Source organism: Triturus cristatus, chromosome 7 (assembly GCF_964204655.1).
Source record: "Triturus cristatus chromosome 7, aTriCri1.1, whole genome shotgun sequence".
Taxonomy (NCBI): Eukaryota; Metazoa; Chordata; class Amphibia; order Caudata; family Salamandridae; genus Triturus; species Triturus cristatus.
Genome location: NC_140590.1, coordinates 572749962 through 572774658, shown reverse-complemented (window position 1 = coordinate 572774658; position 24697 = coordinate 572749962). Strand labels below are relative to the sequence as shown.

Here is a 24697-nt window from a genome sequence, read left to right as displayed (position 1 = left end):
GTAGCTGTCATGAAGCGGAAGTCTCCAAGCAGATACCGGAGGGCATCGACTGGCGTATGTAATGCAAGCTCCACCCGCTGCAGAAAGAAACCACGTTCACCGAGTACTTGGCCGGGAGTGCATGCGGTTCAACACAGAGACTACCTCTCACGCAGAGTTAGAGCAGAAAAATACATGTCTCACCCAGTGCTTTAAATGGGAATAAAATAGTGCAGGTACTCATTTAAATGTGGCGTGTGGGCGGGGCTAGGGCTGGGGGTAAAGGCAAGACATGCGAAGATTATTGGTTTATATACTAGTTGCAGTACACACAAGAAATTTCTTTCTATAAACAAATCAGGTTAAATCCTTATACAAAATTAAAGTCAAAACAGTGATATTTTAACCTTTCCTTATTTTGGAACATTTATCTCACAAAAACACAAGTAGGCAAACGGACCCACATAAGCAGACACTCACACAAAAGAATCAGGTGGGATTAAAGCCCTTTTAACCTCCCATGGCTTTTCTCATTGTGCTGACACTGGGCCGCCTCGATTCCTTGCAACACAGCATGACGGCGAACACTGGGGTATCATGCATATGAGCCCACGCTGAATAGTTCAGCGGGGGCTCAGCTCAGGGCTATAAAAGTAATTTGGCTTAACAAAAGACAGGCTACTACCACTAGATGCCAATGCGCCTACCCTCCATGAGTATCGGTACTCTCCACGGCTGTAGAGAAGTGCCGGTACTCAGGGTGATAAAAATAAGAAGTACCGGTACTCCGTACCGGTGAGTGCCGTCCCATTTAAAGCACTGGTCTCACCAGCCATCGGAGGAGAGGCGTGGGGAAGCCCAATTTGATTTCAGGCAAAAAGTGGGGAAAAGCAAGGAAGGCAGCCGCTTCGTGTTTTCTGGCACTATCATTGTGCAACCTCTGCCACGGGACACAAGGAAGCAAAGCACAGTTCAACAGAACATGAACTACTTAGCAAGAGCTGTCTATTGCTTTCTGTGTTTATTGGAGATCCATCCGCCATTATCAGTACAATTTTGCAACAGAGGTGATTCACTGAATGTTTAATGCTTTCACCTCCAGTCATACAATTTATCTTGCACTAACCCGATTCATGTGGTTCAATTACTTGAAGTATTACATTGAGAATTTAGTGACAAACCTACCTCTCATACCAGAACATCTCCTGCTGGACTCTGCGGATGACTTATTAAGCAGCTAATCTGTGCTTCCACTCTAACCCCATTAACATGTGGCTGTTGTCAGTATTTTTCCAGATTACTGGGCCAGACAGCCAGGGCAGCTACATCCACTCCACCCTCGGAGATCAAAGTGGCTTCAGTGTGCTCTCTGACCTGGTCAGATGCAAAAAGAAGCTCATGGAAGGAATGCTGGAACAATGTCAAACTTTCACCCCCAGTACAGATATCTTTGCCTGAAGCTGCCTTTTTTTGCACAAAATGCCTTTGAGTTTAGACCAAGCCATATGCAAAACAGTCATGACCCTGCTCCACATGGGAACAGTCCAGTCCGTACTGCCCAGTCAGGTCCTCCCTGGACCAGAAACAAGCATCCAAGGACCGGTTTCAGGGTGTCACCCCTCATCAGCCAGGCCAGCTTGACTCCAGTGGCATAGTGAGCACTAGACCCATGTCTGGGCATTCCCTTTTCTGACCTGGTCAGGGACACCAAGGATCCCATCTGGAGACTTACCACCCCAGTAGTAACTGGGGGTGGACTAGAGGAAGCCTTTTTGGAACAGGTAGAATCTCCAGTTCGGTGTCCATTGGCTTTACAATTGAAATACCAAGCCTTTTGGGGATTCCAGTTCTTACCCTGGTACCCACCCTTAATCTGTGAAGTGTCTCTGGGACCACCCTACTGAAGAGGATTTTAGGGGCCTTTAGAAGACAGTTTGTTTTTGTCTTCCGACTGTCCCACATCTTTCCTTTATGGGGAAATTAGTAACCTCTTGTTTGGTCATCTCCTCCAAGAGACTTTTTGGACACCCTGGTCGTGGTAGATATTGGCAGATCAAAAAACGCTTTTCCCAAGGAAACTAGGTACTTAGGGCATATATACATATATATATATTCATTCAAATTTCCACAGACACCGCAGGCTACCAAAAAAACCCCAAAAAACTTTTTGCGGTTGGACCGGTGATATACAATATATAGATTTATGATGCTATCCTTTTATTTCAGATTCCGCATTGGACGCTCTCCTGGTCACCCTATTGAACAAGTTACTTACCTTCGGTAACGATGTATCTGTAAGAAATATTAGTTCGTTAGATTCCTCACCTTAGAATATCCCCAGGCGTCAGACTGGATCCGGAAAGATTTTTCGTCAGCAATACCCTTGCGCGTCGCTAGGCGTAGTCTGCGGCTCCGCGTCAGTCGTCGGCGTCGTGCGCCGGAATGACGGAGTACTTAGACGCCGCCCTCGCGCGCTGACGTCCGTTCTTGTACATAGCTTTACGCGCCAGGAACGCAGAGCCATGCAAGAGACTGACACTGGTGCCAAAAAATTCTAGGGTCCTGAAAAGGATAGCCTTAACCCTAGATGTCGGTTCGCAGAACGGGGAGGATGGGTGGGTCGGTGAGGAATCTAACTAACTAATGTTTCTTACAGATACATCCTTACCGAAGGTAAGTAACTTGTTCATCTGAAAGAAACATGTTAGTTAGATTCCTCACCTTAGAATAGATACCCCAGCAATACCAACCCCGGTGTTGGGTCTGCGAACCAAGATCACACCAGAAAGTCCTGAAGCACAGAACGGCCTAAGAAGCCATCTCTCCGGACTTGGCTGTCCAGGTAATAATGCTTGGCAAACGTGTGCAGCGAGGCCCACGTTGCTGCCTGACAGATATCCTGCAAGGGGACTCCTCAGCCCAGTGCAGAAGTCGTCGCCGTGGCCCGGGTTGAATGGGCCCTACAGGAGGCTCCTTTTTAGCCAAGGAGTAACAAGCCTTTATACACAAGACAACCCACCGCGAAATGGTGCGCTTGTGTACTGCCCGCCCCTTCTTAGCACCCACGTATCCAAAAAAGAGTTGGTCGTCCACCCGGAACTGTTTCGTGCGGTCCAAATAAAAGGACAGCACCAGTTTTGGGTCCAGACGGTGGAGCCTCTCCTCTTCTTTCGAAGGATGCGGAGGCGGAAAGAAGGTGGGCAAGGTGACAGACTGCCCGATGTGAAAAGCAGTCACTACTTTCGGAAAAAAGGAAGGTCGAGTCCGGAGGACAACCTTGTCCAGATGGACAGAAAGAAAAGGAGGCTTGGAAGATAGAGCCTGGAGCTCACTCACCCATCTAGCCGAGGTGATGGCTACCAGGAAAGCAGTCTTAAGAGTCGGAAGACAAAGGGGACAATTATGAAGAGGCTCAAAGGGAGTGCACATCAGAAATGTCAAGACCAGGTTCAAATCCCACTGAGGCATTACGAAGGGGACAGGAGGAAACATATGAGTAATGCCTTTGAAGAAACGAGAAACAACAGGGGATTTGAAAAGAGAAGGCTGATCAGGAAGCTGTAAGAAAGCAGAGATTGCAGAAAGATTACCTTTTGGGTGCCCAGAGCAGAGCCCTGCTGGGCCATGGAAAGATGAAAGAGGAAAACCTCAGAAAGAGGGGCGGAAAGGGGATTCACAGCCTTTGCTGTGCACCATGCCACAAATTTGTTCCACCTGCAGGCGTATACCGTTTTTTGTGGAGGTACGCCTGGCTGCCAGAATCACATCGCAGACTTCAGGAGGCAAGTCAAATGGCATCAACTGTCGCCGCTCAATCTCCACGCATGGAGGTGGAGACTGGACAGGTTTGGGTGGAGGACCGTCCCCTGCTGCTGCGACAGAAGGTCCTCCGGAAGAGGCAGTCGAATCGGGGGGATCGATAGACTGAGTAGCTCGGGATACCAGTACCTTCGTGCCCAATCCAGAGCCACCAAGATGACTTGGGCCCGGTCGCGCCTCATCTTCAGCACTCTGGGCAGAAGTGGTATAGGCGGAAAGGCATACAACAGACCGCAACTCCACTCGCGACGAAAGGCGTCCCCAAGCGAGTGCCGCCTTGGAAACTCCAACGCGCAGAACTGCTGACATTGCGCGTTCTCTTCGTTGGTGAATAGATCTAACCAAGGCTCTCCCCACTGCCGAAAGAGGCCTTGCGCCATGTCCGAGTTGAGATGCCATTCGTGATCCATCATGCACCGGCGGCTGAGTTAGTCTGCTCTGGCGTTCAGAGAGCCCGCCAGATATTGAACCACCAGGGTGATGCCCTGATGTTCCAGCCATGCCCAGAGGCGCAGAGCCTCCTTCCTGACAAAGGGTCCATGACCCCACCCCGCCCTGTTTGTTGCAATACCACATGGCGGTGGTGTTGTCCGTGAACACCTGCACCACACTTCCCCGGACAACGGGAAGGAATGCCTTCAGTGCAAGTCGGATCGCTCTCAGCTCCAAAAGGTCGATATGGAGCCGAGACTCCGCCGGAGACCAGAGTCCTCTGATCTCCGCCTCCCCCATGTGGTCTCCCCATCCCAGGAGGGACGCATCCGTCACTACTACGTGCCCCGGGAGGGGTAGGGAGAGGCATCTGCCGCTGATCCCATTGCGGTCTGTGAGCCACCACTGCAACTGTTTTGCAGTGCCCTCCGAGATCAAGACCTGGTCGGACAGGTTGCTCCGATGCTGGGCCCACTGAAACTTCAGGTCCCACTGCAGAGCCCGCATTCGCCATCTGGCGTGATGCACTAGCAGGATGCAGGAGGCCATCAGACCTAGAAGCCGCAGCACCAACCTGACCGAAACCCAGGATAGAGGCTGAAAGATGGGAATCAGAGCCTGAATATCTCGGACCCGCTGTTCCGGAGGATAAGCCCGGAACTGCGCCGAGTCCAGAACCACTCCGATGAAGAGGCGCTTCTGCGAGGGACTCAGATGTGACTTACATTGATGGAGAACCCCAGCAAATGCAGGAGGTCGGCCGTAGTCTGGAGGTGGGAGACGACTTGCTGGGGCGAGCCCGCCTTCAACAGCCAGTCGTCGAGATAGGGGAAGACTGGAACCCCATATCTGCGCAGATGAGCTGGGACCACCGCCATCACTTTCGTGAACACCCGAGGGGCACTGGTGAGGCCGAAGGGGAGCACCGTGAACAGGTAACGCCGGTGGGCCGGCAGGACGGGGATGTGAAAATAAGCGTCCTGCAAGTCCAACGCTACCATCCAGTCTCCTGGATCCAGGGCAGCCAGAACCTGAGCTAGGGTAAGCATCTTGAACCTCTCCTTCCGGAGGAAGGCGTTGACGCTCCTGAGGTCCAAGATAGGGCGCAGGTCCCCTTTGCCCTTCTTGGGAACCAGAAAGTAGTGGGAATAGCAACCACGACCTACTTCTGGGCCAGGAACGCGCTCGACGGCCCCCTTGGCCAAGAGGGCTGCAACTTCCTCCCGTAGAAGATTCAATCGATCCCCCGACATGCGGTGGCACTGCGGTGGCATGGCTGGAGGGGTCGCCTCGAAGGGGAGGGAGTAGCCCCTTCGGACGATTTGCAGCACCCACCTGTCCGACGTGATGAAACGCCAGTGGAGCAGTTGATGGCGAACTCTGCCTCCCACTGGCGTGGAATGGCCCTGAAAGCACAGACTAGGAGGGCTATGAGGCGGATGCTGCCGGGGTTGATGTGGACTGACCGGCACGTTGACCCCCGGTACCGCCTAGCCGGAATCCACGTCCGCGACCACGTGCAGGTTCATTCTGCGGCTGGTGGCTAGGCGGACGTGAGGGGGCACCCCTTCCTTGGCCACGAAAGGGACGAAAAGCGGAAGTTTGCGGTCGCAGCCCCGAGAGGCCCAAGGACTTGGCCGTAGCCCAGGAGTTCTTGAAGCGCACCAGCGCACTATCAGCCTTTTCGCCAAAAAGGCGAGTGCCATCAAAGGGCATATCCATGAGGGTGCTCTGGACATCCCCTGAGAAAGATGTGGACCGCAGCCAGGCGTGGCGGCGGAGCGCCACTGTGGTTGACATCGCACTACCCAGCGAGTCCGTAGTGTCCAGTCCACATCGAATAGCATGTCACGCTGCATCCCACCCGTCGGCAAGAGCCTGGGTGAGCCGTGCCCGGGCCTCCTCCGGACACTGGGGCAGCACGTCCTCCACCGTATCCCACAGAGAGTGAGAATAACGGTCCAAGAGGCAAGCGGTGTTCAAGGACCACAGTCCCAAACTAAGGGAAGAGAATAGCTTCTTACCGGACTGTTCCAGCCTCTTGGATTCCCGATCCGGGGGAGCGGACGGGAAGGAGGATTGGGAAGTAGAGGCCTGGATAACCAGGCTCTCGGGCGTGGGGTGTTGGGACAGAAAACTGGTGTCGCCCGGAGCAGGGCGGTGGCGCTGGGCCACGTTTCGATCCACAGGAGGTACTGTGGAGGGCTTGGACCAGGTGCCCTTCAGAACGTCCACTAGTGCCTCATTGAAGCACTTCAGTGAGGTTAGTCCTCACGTCCACAGCAGGCAGCTCCAGCCCAAGGGCTTCGGCCGCCTTGCGCAGCACCACGGAAAATGCAGCACCTTCCTCCGAAGCCACAGTCGGAGGAGAGATGAAACCAGTGTCCAGGGAGGTGTCCAGACCACTGGCATCCCCCAGCTCATCTGCCCAGTCCTGAGATAAATCGGCCTGCATGGCCAGAGGGTCCTCAGACCCCTCCCAGTCGCCTCCGTCATCCGATTCCTGATAAACAGGGGGAATAACCGGAGCTGGACGGTAGATAAAATTGTCATCCATCGGCATCTGATGCGGCGCCGGATGGCGCCGCACCGGCCCCAGACCAGGGCTGAACCGGGGTACGGCGTAGTCTGGAGACGGCGGCGGGGGTGGAACCGGTGTCGGCGCCGGAGGCGTAGTGAGGTCGACCGGCACCGACTGAGATCCAGGCCTAGATCCCACGGGGACCTGCTGCGTCGGGACCGAAGTCAACGACGGCGCCAGGGCCAGAGCCGCCGACTCGCTAGGCCGCCCAGTCGAGCCCGCAGGGCCCGAAGGCGCGCTGGCAGGCATCGACGGCGGAGCCAGGCCCCTCATGGCCGAGAGGAAGGCACTGATCTCTGCCGGAGTCGCGTCAGTCCAAGGGACCGGTGGGTATGGGAACGGACGTGGCTCCGGTGGAGCCGCAGGGGTGGTACCACCCGGGCCCTCGACCGAGTCTCACGACCGGCAAGGGGAGTCTGAAGAGCGGTGTCGTCTCTTGGACTTCTTACCATGCTTCGACTTACCCGAAGACTTGGAACCCGACGGGCGGTGATGGTGGCTGCGGCTCCGCGACCGGTCCTTCGACCTCCTCCTGGACCAGGACCTTGAACGACACGGAGCCGAGTGTCGGAGCTCGAGAATCTTGCGGGACCGCTCCCGCCTAGTCTTCGAGGTCAAGGCCTCGCAGTCGAGGCACGACGGTGGTGGTCGATCACCGACATCAGTCGGTGACAGGAGTCACAGGCTTTAAACCCAGGCCTCCTACCGGAACCAGTTCGAGTAGAGTAGACAAAAGAGTCCCAAAAGTTAGTCAAAAAGTAACTAAAGGGGTAAGCTCTTCCCGGATCGGCGCTGTCTGGCGCGGAAAAAAGAAGAACTGACGTCAGCGCGCGAGGGCGGCGCCTAGGTACTTGGACGATGTCATTCCGGTGCATGCCGCCGACTACGGACGCGGAGCCGCAGACTAAGCCTAGCGACGCGCAAGGGGTATCGCTGACGAAAAATCTTTCCGGATCCAGCCTGACGCCTGGGGATATTCTAAGGTGAGGAATCTAACTAACGTGTTTCTTTCAGATATTGATTGTGTTAGTGCCCTGAAGGTGTGACAAAAATTGCAGGTCACCACGGAAACGCGCGTCAGCGCATCTTTTAATAACAAGACTGGATGCTTAGAATGTATGAAACTTCAAGCAATGATGTTGATGTTTGTGAGAATCACTATTGAATGAATGTGCTGAGAGTTGTGTGGGTGTTGAATTTGGGTATTCGTGGGTTTAGCTCTATGGAGCTCAAATGTATGGTACACCGTTTGTTATTTATTAATTTTTGTAATGTTTTGTACTGTGATATGTAGAGATATATGTATCTTCATATGAGGATTATAATAAATCACTATTGATAAAATTCTGGATGAAGGCATTGATGACTATATGTCGGATTAATCTTATTGCAATAGATATATACATACAGACTATAACTCAGATGACTTGGTAAGCATTCTTGAAGTATGGCGAGATACTCTGCCAACTAAACCTTTACAGGCAGCTTGTTTGTTTTTTCGGTACATGCAACTGCTTCCTTGATTCTTCTGCCTGTTTATTTATTGTTCAGGGGGCCTCTTTTTGGTGTCATTTAGTGAACAACATTGATGCTTGGGTAACAGTATGGGATATGCAGGTAATCTCATGAACAGACATTGATCACAACAACCTTATTGCCTAACTTATCGATGATGATACATAATCAGCACATGAATCAACATAATCACCGTACATCTGACCAGCTAGGTAATAAAAGGACAGCTTGATGGAGGTAATCTAAACATAACTGTGTCCCAAGCATGATGAATTTAATTCACCCTGGTCTGGGAGAATTAACCAAAACTGAAGGAGCTGATGAGAATAAGATGATTAAACGTTGAGCAAATTATTATTATCTGTAATATATCCCCTCTTTTGGTCAACCACTAAAATTAACACTCATGCTGACAAATATTTGGTAACTGGCTTGATCACGAATGCTGGTCTATAAAGGAGTTGTTCTATGGGAAACCTTTTTTGGGTAGCTGTCGCGCCTTATAAATGTAATCATAATAATAAGGCTTAGCAAGCCGATATGAGCCTGGAGACTCAGACTGCTTTTGTAGATTGAGATGGCGCTATAAAGCTTTCATATTTGAGAAAAGGGCCACAACACAACAGAAAGATTGGGAGAAAGTCAGTAAAGCTGCTACATAAAACAATCTAGAAAATGGGCATTTATTTCATAGGGCTATTACAGATTTAGAAATAATCAGGGTACATGCATTGGGGCCCAGGAGTGGGTTCAACGTTTATATAAAGCCTGAACACGGAACAATGATTAACCGCAATTTCTTTGACAAAATGAATCTCCTCATTTCATTCTTTTCTAAAGGAAATGCTTTTTTCTTTTAAAGTTTTAGTTCTATCCAGATGGTATTCAGGTGTGCCACACTTGATTTATAAATACAGAATGTTAACACACTATGCGAAGGTGCAGTAGAACAGTAGGGATTCAGCTGACCGGCTGATTTTGTACATGCATGTTTTACTCAGAATAACAAACTTTATTCTTCATGGCTGAGTAAGATAGTCTGAAGTAATCGAAAGGTGGAACGAGGGCTGGGGGTGAGTTGGGGGTTAATGGGTAAATATCGTCTGGGGCTTTATTTGATAGTTCAACAAAGGCATTTCCTACCTCACCAATTGTGATATCTTTGTTGTAATTCACTATAGTTAGTACTCTACAAAGCTAAAACGAGGACATATTTACTGAGATCTCAAATATCTTTCTCATCCATGTCAGGAAAGCTTTCTGACATGCAGACTGAAACATGTACTTTCAACACCCGAGAAGTCCGTCATTAACCCCACGTGATCAACTGCAGGTTCACCAGAAGAGTGCTAATGAACTACTACAGTGGTAACATTCTGAATTTATGAAAAAGTGTGGGACACCTGAATGCCATCTTGATAGAATCAAAGCTGCAAAACTGACAGTCTACCTTCCTACAGAGGCGACTGCAGTAAAGGTACGGAACGAGGGTGTTCTTTTTGCCATAGAGATTACAGTTAGGGAGCTGAAAAATGAAAATGAGGATGAGGATTTTTTAAATGTTATTTTTACAAATTCTCAAATATCTTCCACATTCATGTCAGTAAAAGATTCTAAAATGCTGAGAGAAAAACGTACTTCCAACAAAAGCAGCAGTCTTTTAGTTAACTTCCTAGTGATCAACTGCAGCTTCACCACAGAGTTCCAATTAACAACTAGAGCCCTAACATTTAGCATTCATGACAAAATATATGGACATCTGAATGCCATTTTGTTACGTGATGTTATAGTTCGGTGCGAAAATCTTTTGTTTTTATAAACAGTGCAGCACAGTGTTAATAAAATCCCACATTTGATTAGGGGTAAACCATGATATGTGATGACCCCAAGTGGTACACACAGTCAATCAAGCAACACATTTTCAAGCTATCTGACCCAACCATTTGCCCCAGATCTTACGTTATTTCTTTGGACAGCCCCGTGCTTCATATATGGGCTTCTCTTGTGTGGCACACCAGTCAAGCCACTCCTTGACGCTAGGCCAGGTGCGAAAATTTTAACTTGAAAAACCAAGAAATTCACTGAAAAAAACCAATGGCTAAAGTAATGTTATGTTATGTTAATAGTATTTTTAAAGAGCAGCGGTTACCCATAGGTACCCTGGCGCTAATTATTTATCCTGAAGGCAAGAGTACGGAGGAAATGAGGTCTATTCAGCAAAAGCAAAGTCAGGTCTTTAAGCCCTTACTAAAGGCTAGAAGATCCATGGCATTTCTTAGGTGAAACGTAAGGGCATTCCAGGCTTTTGCCGCACCAACGGCAAAGCTTCTGCCACTCCCACAGAGCTTTTTTTGTGTACAGCACTGAGACCAACTTGGCCCCCAGTGACCGAAGTGTCCTTTTTGGTGTGTACCACTGGATCTAATTAGTAATTTCGACAATCCTGTTATTTATACATAAATCATTGATGTCATCACAGGCATTTAGCATGTCATGAGTGATAATGTATGCACGGTCATAAGAAATACATGATGGGGTGCAAGCTATAGCTATTTCACTAAACTAGAACTGGTGTATTTCAGTGGATTTTGAGTTTTCAAACTAAGAGAGAGAGAGAGAGAGAGAGAGAGTGTGTGCGTGTGTGTGTTTTAATAAACAGACAATAGTGTTTTCTCTTTTACTTCCGGCCCTTTAGAAATGTATTATACATATTCTTTACATACATTCTCGTCTGTCTATGCCTATTTGCTCTCTTACAATGCTATGGAGTGTGTCATTTATTTACTATTTTAATATTTCAGGATGGATATTTTTATTCTCTCTCCCTAGACCCATACCACCTTTTTCTTGCATATTTACTCCCACAGCAACACGTTTCTTTGTATAGTATTTCACCCAACTACACAGGGTTATTGGTCTTGCTCCTTTTACTTTAATCAATTATTTCCAAGCAAACTCCTTTAAACTCCCGACAGGTTTGGAGTCTTGCTTTTTTGTATTTAGGCACGCTCATAATGAGAAGTGCCGTTAGGAGACAAAACTCAGATTAGACAGCCTGTAGACAGGACTTGATGAATAATGTTTGCCTTTTTGCTCACCTGTTGTAGGCTGACTGCTCCCACCGTCTCTACAAGCGTCTGCTAATGCAGGATAGATAGCAGAAGGTGCCTTGGACTGCACAGCAGGAGAGTTGGTTAGGGAGGGAAGGTCCCACGGTCCTGCAGATGTCGTGCTGGTAAACGTGATTGTCTGACCAAGGTCCTCTTGTGGCAGAGTTCCGACTGGGGCCCATGGATCAGCTGAACTAAACAAGTTTCCTGATGGCTCTACACTTTGATTCATGTCTAAAATTTAGAAAAAGATGGTCAGGGTGAAACAGTATGAATTTAAAAATCCCAAAATTCTAATAAGTGGTAGAATGAAATCAGCAATAAAATAGGCGAATGTTTGACATCTGTAAAAGACTAGTAGGGGCACCATGGAAGACAAGCACAAAGGTATATGGCGATTTCACCATGCAAATCTCACAAAAAACAATCTGGTTGCATATAGAATTAACTTAAAACGAAACAAACTGAAGGTGGTGTGAGGAGGGGCAATTTAACCACGGAGATGCAAAAATTAGATCGTGTAATTATCTGAATAAAAATAGCTCTTCTTTATTTTTCTGTGTTATGTTAGAGTTTTTTTGTTAATGTCAAGCTTAATTATGACCAACCAAGGACTGAAATGGCGAAATTATGATTTCAAAATATTATATGCGAATAGTGACCATAGATCAATCAAAACACATTAAACATACATATAATTATGATGGATACACAATGAAAGCAAATTAAGAATAAAAAAAAAAAAGAGTTGAATGAGTATTCGGTTTAGTGTAAGTGTCAGGGTTAGCGCCAGAACAAGGGTTAGAGTTAAGTGCTGGTCTAGGACCAGGGTCACAGCCTTAATATCAGAGTTAAAGTTAAGGTTAGAGACACAATGATATACAGGATAATTTAAAGATTAGGAAGAGGGTTGATTGCGGGAGAAATATTTTTTCTTTGAAATTTGACTGATTTTTTACAATTGTAAATTTTTATAATTTATTTTCAAACATGGCAATTTTCATGTTGGTTCCTTCTTGACGGATATTGAAATAAAATATTTCTCAATCAAATGTTTAAAATGCGTTGATAATTCACTGAGTTGTAATCAGGCGTTTTGTCATATATCGCAAGAATGAAACCATGACGATCTTTGATAAAGGGAACAGGAAAATGAAGAAAAGGAAGAGACTAGAGGGGCCTGGGCAAGGGGGTATGGAACAAACAAAAAAAAGATGGCACCAGAGAGAATTGGGGAAGGAAAGGTTCACAAAAGAATTGTTAAAATAAATGATATTGGTGAATGTATAAAGAAAAGTAATTTTATGACATTGCAACATGTGGAAAGACATGGGAAGGAGGAAAGACATTGAGAGAGGAACAAGCAAACAATGAGATGTTATGTTGCGGGTTAAAAATCAGAAATGTGACTAAAGGAAAGGCAGAAAGAAAACAATATTGGCATAGCCAATAGGTCTCGCTTTTGGGACATTATAAGTGTTTAGGCATGCAACAGTTTTTTTTTTTTTGAAATATTTTTATTAAAGTTTTTCAAACAACGCAATGAAGCCAGCTACAGAGAAAAACAAAAGGATCCAATCCACAGTGTACACATCAGGAGAAATCCGTTCTTCCCTCGCTTCCCCCCTAAACAACCAAACCCTCCACCCTCTCTACCCCCACCCCCCCCTGTCAGTGTGCCCGCATCAACCCCTTCTTCTCTTCCGCTGGGAGGGACCGGGGGAGCCATGCAAAAGTTGATGTTGCACCAAGGATATTGTGCTGCAGAATTAAATTCTTATAAAGGTCCCAAAAGCGAGACCTATTGGCTATGCCAATGCTGGTTTTATATGCTGGTGACACCTTATTGCGCACTGGGGTGAAGCTGCATTAATGGCTATACATTGGAAATAGTGTGAGACCACTCAAACAATACATCCAGTAACATCACAGTGATTAAAAATGGTAACTTCGAGCTATCTGCTGGCAACACATTTTCAAGAAGTACATCCAAAAGGATGCACATTTTGGTTTCATGTAGTTGAACATATTCTCATTCACAGCAGAATGTTGTTCACCGTTTGTAAACCATTTGTAATTAGTCAGACTGGGTTTCGCCAGATGATAGTACGGAAAGAAGGGGAGAGGAAGGGAGGAGAGGGAAGAGAGGGCAAGAGAAGAAGAGGGAAGGCGGGCCAGAGAGACGTATTGAAAAGCAGGAGATGGGGTGAGGAAAGAGGTGGATTGAGGGAAGGACAGGCAGAAAGAACTTGATTTGATATAGTGTCTCGGACTATACTGCAGTTGTATCTAAGCGCTGTAAATAATGGGTGTTACAATTATACAATTAATAGTACTCAAAACAGAGCTTCATGAGCAGAATGCAGTGGAAGGAATAGGGCACAAGCGTAATTTATAGCAAGAGTAATGTGAGGTAGCGGAAGGGGCTGGGGAGAGGGAGGAAAGAGGAGAAAATGGACAAGAGCAAAACCAGAGGGGAGAGTGATGGTGCTGAGCATGCCAGCAAATGGAGACTGTAGAGTAAAACGATGCGCTATGAAAAGGGAGCGTGGAGAAGACGAGACAGATGAGAGGACAAGAGCTAATGGGGCGCGTAGATTAGGAGGAGGAAATTTGGGCACCTACGACCTGGAGAAGCAGGTGCAACAAAGAAAGGAGGACGTGCGGTAAAGTGAAAGGTCAAGACAGAAGGGAAGATAAGAAGGTGCAAGACAGAAAGAGTCCGAAAAGACGTAACAAAGAATATAGAGAGAGAAGGAGACTCAATGAAGCGTCTGGCGAGGGAAAGTAGAGAAAATAGAGAGAAGTTAAACGGGGAAGAAGAAAGTAGGCGAGAGTTGAGAGAAAGGGGAGGGGACAGTCACGGCGAAAAGAATACAGAAAGGAGACGAACAGGTAGAGGACAGAAGCCACAGCACAGGGGAGGAGGGAGAGAAAAGGGAGAGAAGAGAAAAAAGAGAGAGGAGAAAAAGCATGGGGTGGTATGAAAAAGAAAAAAATGAGCGACATAGAACAATGACACAAGAAGGAACAGCGGAGAAAAAAGCTGGATGATATAAATAAGATGCTTTTGGGGTCTGAGGAGTGCAGAGGACAGCACACATACGACAAGCAGGTATGTACAGCGGGGACAAGAAACAGAGGCGCAATACATATTAAGCGCAACGGGAGAGGGAGGGGGGGCGAACGTACAGGCACTCTGGGCAGCGGGAGCGGAAGGTGCCGGCTATTGTACAGTCAGACATCTGTTGACATCCAGGCGGAGTCTCGAAGGTAAGGAGTGAAAGATGAGGGTGGATGAAAAGGAGAAAGGGCAGATAGGAGGGTGAAAAGGATTTTAGGCAAAAGAGAAAGAAAAAAATAAAACGCATAGACAGCGGTAGATAGGGAAATGAATGGAAGCAAAATGAAAGGTGAATGTGGAAGTCATTAGAAAAAGTAGAGAACGATAAAGGAAAATTAACGAAAATGTTTTGGGAGAGAAAAGGCGACTAAGAGACAAAGGTGAAAGCAAGAGTCTAGAAGAAACAAGGAACTGGAGAACCAAATAAAGTAAAATGCAAAAATAACTGAAAAGAGGGAGTTGGGGTGAGAAAATAAGAAGTAGTAAGCGAGAAGGGGTATGAAGGACCAAGTGGAAAGAAAGGAAACAACCCTCCAAGAAAGCAAGATAAGAAAGAGTAAAGAACACGGAAATGGGAGAACGAGGAAAGAAAATTCGAAGATAAATAAGGATGGAAGAATAAGAAAGAAACAAGAAGAAAGTGCAGCTGCCATTGTTGCCGATTAGGAGCAGTGTTAAAGATGTGGAAACAGAGTTGGGCAAGCTGCACGACGGGACGTGTGGGCAAGGAAAGAGACGAGCGCACGCGCTTGGGAGAGCAGTCTGCTCTTTTTCAAAGCACATACTCGTGCTTGTGGCGCGCAGCTGCGCGCCCCTGCACGCTCCTGCGCGCTCCCGCAAGGTGTATGCCGCCACAAGCACTAGTATGTGCTTCGAAAAAGAACTGAAGGACGGCTAAAGGTCCTCTTATGCAGCGCATGCAGCGCATGCGCGCTGCATAGGCGAGACCTAAAAAAGGCAAAAGTGAAAAAATTAGAGAAAGGAGGAAAAGTGATTGAAAAGTGATGGAAATAAAGGAATAAACGAGAAGACCGAATAGAAAGGAATGCGAGAGAGTAAAGTAGGAAAAGAAGGGAGAGGGGAGAGGATGTATAGCCTTACAGCTAGAGCGGTAGACGTTGAAGCTGGGGAACCAGGTTCGAGTTTCGGCTATGACGCTTAACATCCTGTGATTCTGGGCAAATCACTTAATCTCCCCGTGCCTAAGAAAAATGAATGTGTCTTTGTGTAACGAAACTGGTGCTATGTAAAGCGCTCTGATACCCGATTTCTCGGGTCTAGTTTGTGCTATATAAAACTCCCCCGAAAAAACAAGAAGGGCAGAAAAAAGACAGAGCGAAGGAGCAGTAAAAGACTAAGAGCTGGTGGGAGGAAGTTTGCACACGACTTACTAGTCTGTTGCCAAGGAGGGGATAGCGAATCATTTGGAAGAGCACTCCATACATGAGCTGTTTCAGTGCTGCCAAGTGGTGCTCCCCAAGGATCTGATGATGGCTGTAAGGGCTGTCCTGGTCCAAAGAGATCCACAAGTTCCCCAATGGTGGACTGTAAAATAAATGGAGCATGAGGTAATTAATAATTTTGAAATTCCAAGTAAGCCAGATTCTGACACTCAAGTGGTAGCTATTAATTAAAGAGAGCCCTCTGAAAAAAAGATTTTTAACATAAGGTAAAACTCATTAATTCCATCAGATTTATCATTACCATTCACTTCTGTTTCAATAATTCTACTAAGTTCAAATCAAACAACTCCTCGTCGAATGACTGCTATTGTTGTACAATAAGAATTTTACCACATAAGAGTAAGTTCATATCAGTAATGTGGTGTGAAGTGAATACGATTGCTTCAGAAAGACAGATTCTGTTAAAAAACAGAGAAGAAACATAGGGCACGCTTGTACTTACAAACTGTATTCACAAACAGTACAAACATGAACTCCCACTTAGCAGTTTGGGAGTACTCACCCTCCTCTCCTAGGGTGCCAGTTCAACCTAACAGGTACACAGTCTCCAAGAGCATTTTCTGTTTTAAATACAACAGAGTGATGCTTCATATAATCTGGTTGCTGTGCATTTTCTGGTTCAAGACTGGCTCACACCATGTTTTCGTTTAACCACTAATTCTACGGAAGGGAACCCTTTGTCTCTGCATACGATTACACAAAGGTGAGTAATTCTGGGGAAGTGATGCAATAAATCTAAGAAGATTCTATAGTGCAGTGACTCTCATAGGACCCTACAACTACATTATTAATGCAGCTTAATCTTGACTAAACAAAGCAAATTAGAAAATGCCCTTAAATAATTTCTCAGATTTGGTGAATGGCAATACATTTGTAATGGCAGTGTTTCTCTAATTTGGGTCAGAAAGTTTAGCTCCCCAGGTGAATTTACGGAATTTACTGGAGATAACTATAACGCGACAGACTGTGCAAGTCGGAGCCAGCAACTGTCCTTTGCCATAAGCTACATTCCAACCTTAGCAATAGTAGTCAAGGTGGCACATGCACAGATCTTTCCCCTATAATAAACCCCACAAATACATATGTACATAGCTAAATTAAAACCAAGACTAATAAAGGAAAAAACAAAATAATATGGAAATATAGAATGCATACTTAGATCAAAATGGAAGAACAGTCTTTAAAGAAAATAATATGAATACATAAAAAACGTACTTTAGCACTAACATGCATCAAATGGCAGAACAATATAATTCATTATCACAGATTAAAATGGAAGACCAACATAGTAATGTAAAAATGTACTTCTATAGCGCAGCTACCACTCCAACGAGTATCTTGGCGCTTACCCAACCAGATGGAACAATTTGAGGAAGAGGACACATTTCACGCTAAACACTAAATATCTACACCATTGCTAAGCAAGCTATTTAGTGCTGGTTTTCTCTTCACCCTTTTCGACCTTCCTGTACCAGGATCTTCCCGCACGGGTGGAAATGTGCTCCGTTAATTTAGAATATTTTCTCTCCCACTCTGTTCGGACAACCTCTGTTAATTCCACCATTTCCCATCGCTTGATTGAACCACTCTGTCCTTGACCGTTACAATTTCCAATGGATTGTAAAATGTGGAGTGACCCTTGGCAATTATTCCGGGTAACCTCACCTTAACCTAACCTCCTGTTTTGAACGTAACTCAGCATCACCCTTTTGTTGCTTCCTTGCCCATGTACTGCCCTTGAGCCATCTCACAACTGTCCTTCACTTGTTCACGCTTCGCATTTGCCACTTTTAAGTCACTCATCCAAGGTCTAACTAGTTTTGTAGCAGTCATCCTACCTTTCAATAAAGCAAATGGTGACACATTGGTAGTGGCACTCAGGATTTGTTGTGGGCTTTACGCACCACTCTGACTTCTTGCTCCCAATCAAAGCCATTAGCTACTGACAACTGAATACTGTTCTTGATGAACCTGTCACGACGTTCCACTACGCCATTACTGCAGGGATGGTATAAGGAGGTTGTAATGTGCTTTATGCCCCAATAGTATATGAACTTTTGTAACTCTTTAGATACAAATTGCACCCCATTGTTGGTAACCAGCTCAACTGGAGCACCCTCTCTTAAGAACAGAGACTGCAAAAATTGTATACCCTCCTCCGTATTAGCTGACTTCACAAACTGCCCCTCAGGCCAAAGTGTGCTGTAACCCACCAACACTAAACCATACCTTTTCCGTTTATTCGTTGCATACATTGGTCTAATGATCCAATAACGTCCTCACCAAACTTGAACCAGGGTTTATCTGGAACACATAGCGCTTTAACCGGACTGGGAAAAGTAACTTAAGTCTGGTCACTCACTGCACATGCCACACGCTCTCGGACATTAAGCTTCACTCCTCAATCCATTCACAGCCACCAAAAGATCTCCCCGATCCTCCTCTTCAAGGCTCCAATGCCCATGCGTCCTTCATGAGCCAATGCCAAGACTTAACCCTATATTTTCAATGGAACCACCAACAAATCCGTCCTTCTCATCACCCCTTCTTCATACTTAATTCCAAAAGCACATGCTTAAAAAAACTCACATCTGGGCTAGAGTCTTTGGGCATCTATCCTTTGCCTAACATGTCAGCAACTCCTTAAATCACTTAATCCTCTAGCACAGTCTTCCATTCTTCCTCTGATATACACACAAAAACCAGCTTCTTCCAATGACGCCACCATGCAAAAATCTCTCTCGCACTGAAACATCCATCACCCCATTCTTGAGTGGCAATCTGGCAAACAGTCCGCAAAGACATTCTTTGCACCGGGAATATATTCCAACCGAAATCGAAACGCCTTCATCCTATAATGCCAGTGGCATTGCTGACCCCCCTTTGTGGTAAATACATTCACCAAAGGCTTGTGGTCCATACAGATAAACTCAGAACCCCAAAGATAGTTTCTGAAATGGTCAACACCCCACCAGCAAGCCAGAGCCTCTCTCCCAATTACAGAGTAAGTAGATTCTGCTCCCCGCAAAGCTTGTGATGCAAATGCCACTACTTCGTCTCTGCCCTTTCTTCTTTGTAGTAGACAAACCATGCTGACTAGAATCCGTTACCACAATTGATGGGTCATGCATATCAAAAGGCTGAAGAGGAATGGCAGTCCCTTACTCACGTTTGAAATCCTGAAACTCCTGCTCTGCAGTGCAAACAAACTGCTGATTTCTTCTTTTTTTTTTTTTTAAGAGCTCTCATTTTATGGGTCTTCCCACTGCAGTTGGGAATGAACCGCGCATAGAACTCCAACTTTACAAAAAATTATCGTCTTGATCCTGATTTTGTGGAACAGGAAATTCCCCAATAGCCCTTACCAAATCCTCCTTTGGTTTAACCCCCTGGGCAGACAATTTGTAGCCCAAGTGATCCACCGTGGCCACAGCAAATCTACACTTCTCTGCTTTCAAGCCAAGGAAGCACCTCACAACTGGAACCCCTGTGAACATAGCCTCCACCACTCTCTGAAAAATCGCCAAGGCGGACGCCAAACCAAACAGCATTCTCTTAAATCTATAAGTGCAGCCAGAGTCACAAAATATGCCAAATGGCGACTTCCCTTCTGTAAAGTGATTTGGTGGTAGGCAGATGACCTGTCCAGGGTTATAAAAATATTGCCCCCCTTCAATAAACCCAATATCTCTGTACTTTTTTGGGGGGGGAGGGGGGGGGTCTGTCCACCCACATCCCCTCATTCAAGTCCCTTAAACCTATACACATTCTGAGGGTACTGTTTCCTTTACTGGCCAACACCATAGGAGACAACCACTCCGAGCTCTCAATAGGCCGGATGATACCTTGCTGACATAAGGATTCCAGCTCTTGATTAAATTCCTCTCTCATGGATAAAGGTACTCTTCTGTGTTTGTGAAACACTTTCTAAGCACCCTCCTTCAAAATTATGCAATGGGAAAAATGTGTAATCCTTCCAAGCTTTTTGCTAAAATCCTCCTGGAAGAATGGTAGCTAATCTCCCACATCCACAGCCCACACAGACTTTCATTCATCCTTGAGCAACACCTGCTCCAAGCTGTTAAAGTCCAAAATTATGCCTAAATTACTTAGCTTCAACCACCTCAGTAAACAAATCCATACTTGGCTACATTACCTGTGGCAGGCCTACTATGTGCTTTAAAACTCGAAACACTGACAAATTCCCCCAATACCCACTGCTCCTCTAGATGTGCAGCAGAGCATGCTGACTTTTCACATCTGGTGTGGAACTGCGTACCAATACTGGCGTACTGAGAGGAAGCTTTGCAGCATCTCTCTCGGATGACTGAATTCAAATTCAGCCTGACCCAGCTGATGGCAGCTTTGGGCTATGTTAAGCCAGAAGTCGGGGAGTTCGGTGTTACGCTGCCATTGCTTTACTTCTCGCTAAAAGGCTGGTTTCTCCACACTGGGGTGGAACCACAGTCCCAACAGTGAAGGCCTGGATTCGGGACTTAATGTATTGTGACATTACTAGTGACATGTATGCTACACTGTAGCCGCCTACCTCCAGACCCAAAAATATATGGCAGCTAATGTGGACCTGTTTATTACTTTACCCAAAGGAGATACAGGGACTACACTATACTTAAGCAATGCCCAACTAGGCTTCATAGGAACACACAAGCACAAATACTTATTTCTGCAATTATACCTCCAGGCACCCTCCCACGGTTTTGCTTTCCTCCTCTCTAATGTGGCCCAATAATACTGCTGATCATCTTCCCTCATAGTTTGCACCTGAGGCTCCCTATTCATCCACTCCCATGGTCATGCCTATAGTAATTGGTGCATTCTGATTCCTCTTTGTATATGTAGACATGTCCTTTACTGAACATTATGTATTTTTTGTTATTGATGATGCATATGCAGACGCTTTTATTGTGACATTACTGCTCCCCTGTATGTCCCTTTGTTTCCCTCCCATTTCATTCTGTTGATATCCCTTGTTAAAAAACTCAATAAATAAGGTTTAAAATAAATAAATACCCCCAATCCCGCCACTGGCTTACCCCCATTGGTTATGGGTTTAACCTATGACACATGGGTCATTCTCAAATTTGCGCCACTGTTCTGGACCTAGAAGGGTAATAAAAATATCCAGAATCCACAGTCATGGAAACAGAAATGCCAGCAACCCCAATATGACAGCATGGTCTCTTGACACTCATGGAATCTAACTTCAGTACGTTATGTTCCTCTAGATCTTTTTCTAGCCCCCCTGCGTCAACTGAACTGGATACCAAAATCACAAGATTACCCTCCTCAATGTCTGAATCAGAAATGCCTTCTGATATACAGTCAACAGAAAGAACATGTTTGGGTTTGGCATTTGTTGACTTTCATTTGCATATCCTTGCAAGTGTCCCTTCCTCTTACCTTTTTCATATCGACTGCCAGGCATGAGCACCCACTGCATAAAAGATTTTTGCTGCCACACCTATAACACTTTTTCCACTAATTGATCCCTCAGCATATTGTCCTCATAGGTTTTGTAGTCACGTATAGCAGCTAAAACCTTGAAATCACTCATTAAACTCTTCACTAGTTTACCCTGTAGTTGCTTCCTCATATAAAATGTGTGCCTTTCCATAATGATTTTCGCTTCTTATTGAATCGAGAATCCCTCAATTTGATGGCTGAGGAATAGTAGTCTACAGCATCACCCATCACCTAAACATACAGGAGAGTGCTTTACTACTCTCCTACATTCAGTGCCCAGAGAATGGCGCAATAAATAAAGATTTTTCTTTTAGGTGAAAACTTCCACCTCAGTGGCCTCTAAATAGGCTTCAAATCCCTCTGGCCAGGCTTCCCATTCTACTGGAGGATTACCTGGTATAGACAGGGAAGGGAAAGGCTTTAGTACGGATTGATGCATTTTGAAACTAGGATTGATCGTTCATGCTACAATAACAGGAATATAATATTTACACCACCAAAAAGATCACAGTTGCAAATGTTGAAAAGCTTACCTTCTGTAACAATGTATATGGTAGAGACTGGACTGGTTCAGGCGAAGAACCGTCCCATGCAGCTTCATCAGAATATACTCTTGAAGGGAAAGTCTGATCGGAGGATCAATGGCCATGCTCAGAAGGTCAAATACCAGACTCTTTGTTCCCAATCCGTAGCCACAAGAATGACTTGAGCCCGGTTGTGCTTGACCATCTTGAGCAAGGTTGAGGTGCAAGTCCTCATACAACTTTTGTAATTGGAGAGAAGACGCTCCGTTTCCCGGAAAAGCGGGGAGGCATGAAATCATCTCGGAAAGAGGCTCCGGTGGAGGGAGGCATAGAGCAACAACGCTCTGAGCCCCACGTTGCGTCAACTGAAGGATGGGGTGAAGTTGAAGAACCCCTATGCTTCTTCAACTTCTTGTGCTTACCTGAATGCCCCGAAGATTTCGAATGGGACGAGGAGTGAGCGACCGTTCTTGGGACCTTCCTCTTGATCGAGAATGGGAGCGACGTGGAGCTGGGCGCCAGGCCTCCAACAGCTTTCAGGAATGCTCCCGTAAAGCTTTCGGATTCATGGCCCGGCACGGCTTTGGGTCATGGTTGCGCTCCAAGCACCAGAGGCACACAAAGTGCGAATCTGTCACAGACATCATCCGATGACAGGATCCGTAGGGCTGGACTCTGGTCCTAAGCTGGAACACCTGGACATCACAAGGAGTACAAGACTCAGGAAAAAAGTCAATAAAAGTTTGTTTTTTTTAAACGATAAAAACAGCTAAGGCGTTGCTCTCTCTGGATCTGTACTTAAGCTTGCGCAGAAAAATAAAAAAAACTGCCATCAGCTCACCCAGAAGGCATCTATGTAGGTTCCGCAATGTCATTTCTGGCACGCATGACACGGATGACCGACGCAAAGCCAACTGACGCTGCCTACCTATGTGTAGGGGTACTAATAAAAAATCTCCAGATCCAGACCGATGCCTGGTGGAAATTCTAAGGACAGGAATCTACCACTAGAAGTCTCCATCAGATACATTTTATAAAGGGAACTCCCTACTTTGAAAAAAAATATCCTTACAATGTCTGTTGCAAAGTCTTTGCTTTAGAGGACTACTTCCAGGATTGTGGAAAACAGCCTCCTGAAGAAACCTTCCAAGATTCCGGAGGTCTTGCTTTGCTGTGAACAGCTTGTAACTAAATAGGGAACATGCCGTCTGAAGTGCCTGAAACTTGAGTGGCCCTGGGCCAGAAGAAGCACGACAACCATTTGGAAAAAGGCTAGATGACTCATAGTCCTGGGGAGACTTACTGGACTGTTACTGCTGTGCTGTCAGGATCCAAGTGTAGAGACAAGTTGAAATCCCATGTCATCCCTGAATTCCTATTCGGACGCATCTGTGTAACTAACACACAACACACACACACACAGCTTGAACTGGGGGAAATGGAAAAGAGTAAGAAAAACCCCGGTCTACATTTTCTTTCTGATGGATTAGTCTTCGGTCATGGTAACAGAACTCCAAGGACCATGTATTCAACGAATGCACGTGCAGATAGCAAACATCAAGGAGCACATGATCACCAATTATATAGAGAGCAATAGCTATAATTAGCCTTCAACAAATTTGGATACCAAACAGATAATCCAGGACACCAAGAAAATAACTCATCACTGCAACTCTTCGAGGGCGCTTACTCCACACTTTCAAGGTTCTGAAACCCTTTTTAAATACAGCTTATCGTTACTTGCTGGCCTGAATTTAAGCTTTAGAAGGTTTCTAAGTTTGAACATAAAACTCAGACCAGCTGAAGCCACGACCAAGCCACTAACATTGACCCAACCACATGGGCTCATGGGTCAGCCTTACTTGGACTCTAGGTCCTGAAAGGATTTTCATGACGGAACGTCTTTTAGAAGTTCTTGATTTTCCCACCAACTGTTACTAAATGGCTGATTTCCAGCTGATTCAACAGGATTTCTAATCTGTGTCTAGTAACAGAAGTTTTTATTTCCAGAAGTTTTTATATCTCTACTACCATTTCATTCAGTTTACACATGCCTCAACCCTTTCCTACTTCTGCTTATCACTATGATTAAGTTTATCTCCTCACTTAACGCTTTACTCAGATCTCTTCAATTTTAAAAGTGTATGATCTTCCTCTGTGTGGGAAGGTAGGGTCCTTCTAGTATGCTTACCCCCACTTTTTGCCTTGTGTCAATGTGTTTTTGACTAGTGTGACTGGGATCCTGCTAATCAGGACCCCAGTCACTGTGCTTCCTCCCTAAATGGACTACAGTAAGTACTTCTGTTCATTCACAATTGGTTACTGGTGTACCCTTATAAGTCCCTAGAATATGATACTAAGGTACCCAGGGCCTCGGTACACCAGGGGTCTCCCAAGGGCTGCAGCATGTATTGTTCGACCCATAGGAGACCACTCAAACTGCGATTACAGGCCTGCCATTGCAGCCTGTGTAAGTTGGTGCTAGCACCACTAACAGATATACATTTTCTTATATCTGAGATCACTACACTTCAAACCTTTAAGTCACACTGGGGGCCATGGCAGCCAAGCGGGAGATAGCCCGTCTATGGGGAGCGGAGGCACCACCCACCTTGGCCGCATGGGAAAAGAGTCTTGACTGGAGCATGTTTAGAGAAAAGACTGTA

General features: G+C 46.0%; 1 protein-coding gene across 7 annotated transcripts in view; it reads right to left on the bottom strand.

Moving 5' to 3' along the window:
* EPN3 (epsin 3) overlaps nucleotides 1-24697 on the bottom strand; it is a 380680-nt gene that overhangs the window by 83967 nt on the left and 272016 nt on the right. For all 7 annotated transcript variants that reach the window (XM_085617119.1, XM_085617115.1, XM_085617117.1 and 4 more), the window contains 2 exons: nucleotides 15952-16105; nucleotides 11425-11670 (listed from right to left, as the gene is read on the bottom strand). In XM_085617119.1, the coding sequence (XP_085473245.1) occupies nucleotides 11425-11670; nucleotides 15952-16105 (400 nt within the window). The remainder of the gene's footprint in view (nucleotides 1-11424; nucleotides 11671-15951; nucleotides 16106-24697) is intronic.